General features: G+C 40.4%; 1 protein-coding gene across 2 annotated transcripts in view; it reads right to left on the bottom strand.

Annotated features, from left to right (window-relative positions):
* Window positions 1-8,527, bottom strand: part of ttc23 (tetratricopeptide repeat domain 23) — an 11,826-nt gene extending 3,299 nt beyond the window's left edge. The window contains exons 1-9 of one of the 2 annotated variants that reach the window (XM_035665837.1): window positions 8,451-8,527; window positions 7,706-7,871; window positions 6,841-6,964; window positions 6,259-6,415; window positions 6,030-6,155; window positions 1,549-1,720; window positions 1,281-1,386; window positions 806-933; window positions 472-621 (exon numbers count right to left, since the gene is read on the bottom strand). In XM_035665837.1, coding sequence (XP_035521730.1) covers window positions 472-621; window positions 806-933; window positions 1,281-1,386; window positions 1,549-1,720; window positions 6,030-6,155; window positions 6,259-6,415; window positions 6,841-6,964; window positions 7,706-7,870 — 1,128 coding nt within the window. In that variant the 5' untranslated portion in view covers window position 7,871; window positions 8,451-8,527. The other variant, XM_035665836.1, reaches the window with a different exon arrangement.
* Window positions 8,528-9,713: the final 1,186 nt, after the last annotated feature.

Genomic DNA, 9,713 nt, shown 5'->3' with positions numbered 1-9,713 from the left:
GACATAATGGCATGCCACACTAATTGGGGTCAGTGTTCCTTTAATTGACAGCAGTTAGCAGACTGCCAGTTGCTTTCCGAAGTTGTGTTGCCCATCTGTCAGGCTCCATCCAGACTGAAGAAACACAAAGTCACTCTGTGTGATATTTTACACCAGGGAGGACGGCTCTGCACACTGCACCCTTCCAAGATTAGCATGCAACTCTGATAGCGCTGAGCTTTAGGGAGGACGGTGGAAATAGCTCATCTCAACATAACAGGGACTCTTTGTGTGTATATTCTGATCAGGCTTCTCACTGGTGTAGAAAGACACACCTGCTGACTCCTGGCCTTTAATTAAATCCTCCCAAATACTTTGGCAGGGACAACGTCATGTTCGAAGACAGTAACTTCTACTCTGTCCAGCATTTCTAATATGCATGTACAAAACAAACACTAGCTGTGCTATTTGTGTTCTATAGCTTGTGATTACCTTTGTCATGGTCCTGTGGGCCTGCTTCATCCTGCCCTCTGTCATCTCCACACTTCCTATTAGCTGAAGGGTGTCTGCTACCTCAGCACTCAGGTCACCAAATGTAGATCTCTTTGTAGCGAGAGAAGCCTTCTGAATCTCCACACATCTCTGCAAAGGTACATCGTAAACAGGTACAGTAAATCATCTCTTGCCATCAATGGTGACAGCCACACATTTAGCAGGTGGAATAAATCCCCTGACAATCACAAACTGTGAGTGTGTTGTCTTGGTGCTGCTCAAAAAATGTCTGGATAAAGACAATCTGCTGTGATATGTAAGTTTGTAAGCGTACCTCTTGCTTGCCATTGCAGAGGAGGAAGCGACAGAAATCATCCTGGGCAGCAAGAAAGGCTGGATCCTGTGGACCTGCAGAATTTCTGTATGCACTTAGACTCTGCTCGAAGTAGTGACCTGCAGAGTCTACATCAGCATGGGGAAAAGCAATGATTGACAGAATAAATGAAAACACATTCTGCTACAGAATCAATGCAATATGATAGTTTTTCTACATAAATCCTTAAAATGTCCAGACTTTATGCTTTACATAGCTACCATGGACCATATGTTTGCCACAACATAGTTGACATGGGTGAATCATACTGACAAAACTGAACTTGGACAGGTCTTCAATAAGACCATTATATGTCTGGTTTCCATAACGCAATCTTCAAGAATTTTACATAGAGGGATACAAAGGGAGATTCAAGTCCTAATTAACCCCTTGTGCATATTGCTCAGGCCTGGCATGTGTCTATGAATAAACTTACCATTGTGATGGGGCTCTGCTGCAGCAGAAAGGATGAGGGCCAGGCTGTGGGAGAGCCGAGCCCCCTCCAGCTCTTCTGGGCTGTGACTCATAGCAATGGCATGAGCCTAGCAGAAACACCCACGTAAAAAATAAGATCACATATCACCAGATAAGAGGTGTGGGAATATTACCTAACAACAAAGCCTGGCGCAGTCTCAAGAAGTCTTCATGTGTTTATATATGTTTGACAAGAGTTATGTATGATGTGCATGTTATATGCCCCTTGCCTTGGAGAGATGCTCTATGGCTCGGTCCAAATGACCTTTGTCATGTTCAATGGCAGCCATGTCCCTGTAGACAGAGCAAGTCTTCTCTGGCTGACCACAGTCCTTCAGCAATTGCAGAGACTTCTGACACTGACTTAAGGCTTCCTCTGGTCTGTTCTGTCTCTTATAGACCCTATAGAGCAGAAAGGACAAACAAATGGACAGCCTGTCAGAGACAGAAATACAAACATTAAGATAGCCATGAGTTCAGCCTACTATATAAGGCAGCAGGGTAAAGTAATGACTACAGAGTGACCCATCAAGAAGTTTGTCTGCAAAATATTTGCTCTGCTGAAGTTTATTTGAGCAACACACTAAAAGCACTCCAGATTATTTTTTTTTAAATGCCACATAATAATCCTATTTATTATATAACGTATTATTAGTATACAGTATAGACACATACGCCTGTTACTTCATTACCATGAGTCTGTTTTATATCACTGAGTAACTGTTTGGTCTTTGGCTAAACCCAGACCCAGCAGAGTGGTGAAGGCTGCAGTTGAAGGCTGATGTAGTGCAGACTATAATAGGGAAAGCTTGCACATTGCCCTTTTAACTGTTTTTGGTTGCATCCTTTCACAAGCCTCTAACAATCTCCTCTGGGAGTGAAGGGTAAGCTGTTCCTAACCCCCTCTCTTTAACCACAGCCTCTCAGACAAATAACTCCTGCTGTGTGTTCAACCCTCATTCTAAGGTGTCTAAATTAGGGGATGGGGGAATTAGGTGACCAAAGCAAAGCTGAAGATTTAACTGTGGTCTAGCTCAGAGTACTACATCTAAAACAATTTATCATAAGTTGCTTGTACTTCGAGCAATGCAGTTGGAGATCGGAGAGAGAGAGGATGAGACGATGGCTGCATTAACCACTGCAAGGACACTGGATCCATCAGGCTACTCTGCTAACAGCTTCAAACCATCTAATGGACTCTAAATTTAATTCAGCTCTCCAGTCAAGGGGGTGGCCTTTCTCAGAGGACACAACACTCACTACTGTACAATCTCTAGCTACATAGCTGTCACACAGTGGAACAGGAAACTTGTTTTCGTAAATCGGCCTTCCCACATCCAGGCTTAGTATAGTATGATGCTTTTAGCCAACGCTCCTTCCAATACCATGGGTATACACGGTATGTTTTAGCCTGTGTGGGAACCAAAAGTCTAAGCTTTACAGTATTATGTCATGCTCACGTCTCTGTACCACATGAATCTGGGTATTCATGGCCCAGAGATCAAATGTCAGCAGTGTAGGTTACAAAAACATTGTGATGGCTAATTTCTTTGATTTTCCCCATGAATCAAAGATTATCCTAACATTCCATGATGGATGCTAGGAGTGCCCCACCCATAAGTGTTCATGGGCAGGCCCTTCAGGTCCTTTTAGGGAAGCAGCGATGGCTGAAGCAGAGCAACATTCCTGCATGGCTTGAGTCCTGCCATTCTGCCTGCATGGACGGACAGAGACAATACCCCTCTATCCTCTCATTCACTCACATCCTTACGCACTTCCTGGCAGAGAGGTAATGTGCCACATCCCACTAAAATCTACTAAGAGTCCACAGGGCAGGGAATTAATATAATTAAGGATTTGTAGATGTGTTGCCAAGCAAGCCACACAGCCCTCTTTTGTAAACGTTTCCAGAAAATAGTTGACGCAAGTTTGCCCTGGGCTTTCGCTCGGAAAATGATACAGTAAGGCCAAGCCAAAGTGAAAACAGAGGGACAAAAACACTCGCTCCAGCAAATCTGTATGGTGCTTTAAACTGACTGATGGGGCTTTTTATAGTGTGTGCCTCAGGTAGATATGGGTTAGAATACTAAACTACCTGTTCAGTCCTGGAGAGTGACTCTCAGTCATGACCATTAACAACAAAATCCCTGCTGGGTTTTTTTCAACCAACCAATCAGAGACAATTTTACATCTGGAATAAGAGCCAACTATCTGGAAGGAAAGCAGTCAATAGCCTACATATACAATGAGGTTAGAGGGAACAGGGTCACTGATTTCTGAAATAGGATAAACCCATGAAACTATTTGCACAAAATTGGTAAACAAGGAGTGCATTTCAATTAATGTGATAACATGATAATTTAGTTAAGAGTGGAGAGAAAATATGGAAGAATTTCTGCGAATTTATTATTCAACTAGAGAAAAACATAAGTCATCCAAGCAGCCATGCCAATGACACACACACACAAAATCTAAACCACACAATGAAGCTTCCTTGAATAAAAGATTCCATCTGCTTGATCGTAAATGCACACCTTGAGTGTGAATCTAAAACCGAGCATAACGTTTGGACCGGGATCTATAGCAGAGCTGAGCTTACGTTATTGTTCCAGGCTTTGGTGGGAACATTCCCCTCCACCACAACAGCGTTGACTGACAGAGCTTTTAGAAGCATGCCAAATTCTTAGTCATCACCCAACAAAGGAGATTTAGAAAGCTTACACACCAGCCAGAGTCTGCACATTTTTTCAATTACACAAATCATGTCAACAAACTCTGACTCTCTAAAACAGACCAAGATGGCATAATTTACAAATTCCTTTGAGAGTAGATCACCTCAGCTGCTGATAAGGCTTGTTTACTGTAAATTCTGAGGGAATATTGCTCCTCTTCACCTAGCAACGGGGTCTTGAGGTGAGGTCCTACATACAAAGTCTACGATCTAAGTTCTAAAGCTTACCTGTAACATTGGTTCCCCTGTTGAATCACTGTTACCCTACTGCTGTCTTTGCTTACATACTCATTTATAAGACTGGAACAGTTCTTTTAAAAAACTAAAATCTTACTTTTAGCTTCTAAGCTTCTGACAGGCTTCACAAACACTGAGTTTGACAAATGTTTTGCTAGAGACAGGCATGTACTGTGCTCATAGCATGAATCACTGGTTCCCAACCTAGGCCCCAGACACCGACTAGGGATTGCCAGTCTTACAGGGGTCGCAAGGCCTTCTGGATTTTATGGGATGAACAAACACTTTTTTTTTTTTTAAATACAGATGCCTATATCTTAACATTTAACTAATTTCTGTGAAGAAAACTAAATTAAAATTGTTATATTAATTATTAAAGTGTTTATTTTGAATATGGGGGGGTGGGGTATAAAGGTTGAAAACCACTGGCATGGACGATACGTGCACTCATGTGCAAAGTATACCCACATGTATATAATACCAACATGCTGAGTGAGAGCAATAACTATTCATTGAATCAAAATACATACATTCAAAACCAGCCAGTTCTTCCACATTCAAGGATTACAAAATTAACATTAGTGGGATGATCTCAATCCAGGTAAGACTACACTTCATTTCCTGGTTGTGCTTCTAATTTTACCCACAGTGATCTAAGCTATGACAAGTGGCTGCTATTTTCTATGTTGCTGCCACAGAGTTCCCAGACTATCAGTCTCTCATACACTTGATGTCTGTGCTTGGTGTCTCCACATGATCCACTAAGTCTTTAATCTTTTTCTGAGCCTTGGGACCTATTTTGTCAATACCACTGTCAGTTTACAAATGCACATTGTAATTTCGTAGACACAAATCAATAATATGGAAATGGTACTTGGGGTGAAGAAAACAAAGCAGTTGACATTTAACAGAGAAATAACGGGCTTTACAATCTATCAGGAATAATCCAGACTGTAAAAGCAATATCTACTCTAAGCGTGGTATGAGGTGAGGGGGTTAAATAATTAAGGGGGCAGTCAAAGCTAGAGAAAAAAAGGCAGAAAGCGAGTGGAGAAAAGGGGGAAATGCTTTTAAAAAGGAGGAGAAATGCTTCTCTCCAATCTGTTCCTCTGCTTGGGCAGTGACTGGATGAGTGGACATGCAGGAACCCCACCCAGCAGGTCTGTAAGCATCATTACAAAACACCCACACTGACTGCCTGAAAAAAAAAAAAAACAGTATGGGAAAATCCTGATTTGTTGAGTTGTTGTTGAAACCACAAAATAATGGAATTTTTACCAGCATAACTTAGTCAGCAAAACAAACCCTGCTTTCCAAAAAACACAACAAAGGTTGGTTTTTATACAGACTTGCAGGAATATATCGCCATCTTGTGGACAAACTTGTAAACTTGTAAACTTCTGCATTTAAAATTGTGAGTGTTTTAGAAAAACAAATATTTAGTTATAATTGGTGAAAAATCATCCAGTCTATAAGCTGAATCCCTTCTGAAAAGACCTGTCTTATCTGGCTCAGCTTGAACATTGGTCAGGGGAAATAAATAGAGCAAATCACCTGATTACCAGGCAGCAACGCTAAAAACAGAGCAGCAGCTGCTATTACATGCTATAAGCTACATTAAAGCCTCTAATGTACTGTATATTTACCTCTTTTCTAATTTTACTACATATCTGCTGTGTGCTGCTGCTAAAACACCCGCAACAAATCACACAAAGTGTTTTTTTTTTTTTTTTACTACTGCACCTGGAAAGACCAGTGGAGATTTCAAGCTCAGTCTTCATCTTCTCTTGCTGGCTGATGCCACCACGTTGATGAAGGTCCTCAAGAACTTTTTCTGTCTCCAGAAAAAAGTTTTCTGCATCTTCAAGAGTTTAAAAGAGTCAAGGACTCATTCAGAGTGTTATTAGAGCTGATATTTCTGTTCAATCCCATATGTTAATGTAAAAGATATCATGGCAAGGATCAAGGATATTTGGCCATAAGCAGCGAGGCACCTCCCTGTGTGAGATGTACGCTCAGAAGACACGTGAGAACCTCCAGCTTTTCTTCCCTGCAGGAGGAGATGGAGGAGCAGTAAGGCAGCAGCTCTCTGGCCAGGGTCAAGTGCTCCTGGGCCTGCAGTCCCCAGCCTGAAGGGGAACAAAGAGCCACCATTGAGTGTAAACTGTGTAACTTTAAATCTAGACATCATTTTAACACCATCCCCACTTATAGCAACACTTTCATTAGCTGTTATTAGTTATTAGAGGAAAGTAAAATATGGAAAATCACTAATGTAGTAGATAAATCATTATAAACCATGGACAGCTACATGGATGTATCATACTGAGCTGAAGTATTCTGTTCGAAAAATGTTTAACATTGACAACCTTTTATATTATATTTTCCGCAATAGTCATCTGTCATGGTTAAAAAAAGAGGCAAATAGTAGGTGTATTAATTATAGGTGACAATGACAATGTGAATCTGTCTTAAGTGTTTATTTTTATGAAAATGTATTTCATAATCTGCACTTAACATTTACAATGTGCTCACCTTATATTTTTTAAATTACCTTTGAACTGGAAATATGCTGTAGCCAGTCTGACATGGGCCTGGGCTAGTTTCAGATGTCCGTCGCCATATACCAGCCTCGTCAGAGCCACGCAGCGCACAAGGTCCTGGATGCAAGCATCAAACTGAGCAGATACAGTGAATGAGTGTCAGTAGCACTTTTTCTGAATTGCCTACAAATTTGATAATGAACTAATTGTTTAAGTCAGTTCTCAAGCATTAAAAGCAAAGATTCACTGGTTCCAACTTCTTGGATTTGATGATGTATTGCTTTTATTTATGTTTTTAATATCATTGTAAACTGGGTTTTTTTTCTGGCTGGTCAGACAAAAAAAGCTAAATGAAGAAATATTTAAAAAAAAATGGAAATTATGATCGACATGTATGTTTACTACTTTTCAAACACTGTTTAGACAAAATCCATTATTTAAAAACCAATAGTGAATGCCTTTATATGATTTATATATATATATTCTGGTTATGATTGATTTTTGCAGTAACCCAGAAACATGATGTTGTTCATGTAAACATCGTACCCTTCAAACATCTGGATAAGGCCCTAATTTGTTTTGTATTCTACCTTGGATATAAGTACGTAATCTGATAAAACAACAGGATAGTGTGGCACGTAAACACCTTCTCCTCCTTATCCACCATGTAAACATAGTCAGTGACAATGACTTGCAGCCTTACTGGCGTGCATACAGCTTGTACAGATTCATGAATAAGCATCAGCTCTGTAAACAAGAGTAAAGTCTGTAGAAAACAGTCTGCGTTCACACATCTTCTGAGCACTACCAGCTGCAGAACACTAACAATGAGCATTGTATGAATTTGTCAGCCTATACCTATCTTACTGTACCAACCTCCTGGTTGTCTTCCTGGGCCTGAGCTCGGCTGGCGAAGTGTTTGAGCTTTTCTTCAGGTGGCATCATAATAAATTCCTTCTTTGCATATCCTGTTTGTGAGGGGCTCAACACATCTGAGTCACAGAGAGGAGATGCATTCACGCCCCCGTTGGTGCTTCCCATGCTGTCAAAAAAAGGTATGTCAAAACACTTTTTTAAACACCTTTGAGGAAAACACTTTTAGCAAACTTTTAGAATCTGTCATGCGTGTTGGCTCCTACAAACCTATAAAGTAGACTTTGTAGATAAAGATACACACACACGGGAGTTAATACGGTTAATGCTCATTTTCCCTGTGTTCGGTGAGGACCATGAACACCTAACGTTACCCTGGCTGACCCACGGGTTAAACTAAATGTTAGTAAGAGGAAATCACTTACTCAGCAGGAGACTCGGGGGAATTTGGTCGTGTTTTTGTCATTGCGTGATCATCAGCCATTTCTTTAATAAACAGTCAGTGTGAGAGGTAACGTTAAGGGGTTATTTTTAACCGTTTTACACAGACTATAAGGATGCAGCTAGCTAACGTTAACAGCGTCATCCGCGTTTGTGTTCTTTACGTTTTGTTTGTTTCCGTGGTTACGGTGCTACGGCTGCTCTTCCACTCCATTGGTTCAATGGGGGGATTTTAACGGCTGGGCTTAAAATTAATGTAACACGTTATACTGTCAATGGCTTTAAATAACCGAAAACACTAAGTTACCTTACGTGACAGGCTGTGGTGAACTAGAGTATCCATCACTGTGGTCAGTCCTTTCCTGAACACACACAGGCGTATAGTGGGAAGGAAGTGGGGTGCATTCAAGAACCGCGCTGTTCTTAAATACCTCGAATGTAGACGTCTCTTGTTGATTTTACTGTGTGATTTTAATAATAAAACCGAGATGTAACTCAACAAAAGGCTAGGATATTAGTGTTTAAAGTGTAACAGGGTAATTCATCTTTCTCCAGGCAATATAAGACATTTTCTCAAGACTGTGTGGGCTTGTACAGCTTGTCTGAGAGTATCTCCTACTAACTTTATTATCTTTTTTCTCTCTTTTCTTACGCTGTTGTAGTGTTACTAGTCAACTTAAAAATAGAGATTGTCGATATGAGGTTATTCCCAAACCAGACAAAGTTCGAGTCTAATTAACCAGAGTAATTGGAAGCACCTGTGAGTGTGTGCAGGACTTTTAATTGATAATTTGTCTGGGAATATGCAGCAGTAAAGCCCAATAAATTACATGATTAGGGTCTGATTAAAGGACCAGTGTGTAGGATTTAGTGACATCAGGCAGTATAGTTGAGATAGATCTTTTTTGAACTCCATCATGGAAACTGTTTCCACCCAGTTTTAGTAACAAAAGCTAGAAGACAGTCCTCGGTCTCTATTGAGTTAAATATTTAGAGACTGGTCTGTGAGTCTAGTGTTTGGGGCTACTCATTCTGGGCTACTGTAGAGACCTGGTGGTTTAACATTGCGGCCTGCGTGGAAGAGGACCTGCTCCCTGTGTAGATAAAAATATCTCATTCTAAGGTATAAAATCACAGCGATTTACTTTTTTAAAAATTAATATTAATATTAATTTCTGCCAATAGATACTCATAAATGTTACACACTGGACCAAATCCTCTTGAAGAAGTCCCGTGTGTTAAATTCTGGTTTCAAATCCTTCATTTTTAAAGGGGCCCATCATTTCATTTTTGCCCTGGGGCCCTCCGCAGGTTGATCTGGCCACGTTGGTCACAAGTTAAGATAAGATAAGATGTACCTTTATTGATCCCCCGTAGGAGAAATTCAAATTTGACACATCGTTACTTGATTCTGTACTACTATGAAACTACAATGAGTAGCTTGTGAAAGTAAGAAATTATTATTATTATTATCATCATCATCACTAGAAGTAAGTGTTGTACTACAATAAAAATGCATGAATGTGGAAAATGTGTGTCTGGTAGCTTAGCTGGAGGTGACTTAAAGTTC

This window comes from Morone saxatilis, unplaced genomic scaffold, assembly GCF_004916995.1.
Source record: "Morone saxatilis isolate NCDOM2014 unplaced genomic scaffold, NCSU_SB_2.0 Contig2, whole genome shotgun sequence".
In the NCBI taxonomy this organism is placed as follows: Eukaryota; Metazoa; Chordata; class Actinopteri; family Moronidae; genus Morone; species Morone saxatilis.
This window is presented reverse-complemented; position numbering and strand designations above follow the sequence as displayed.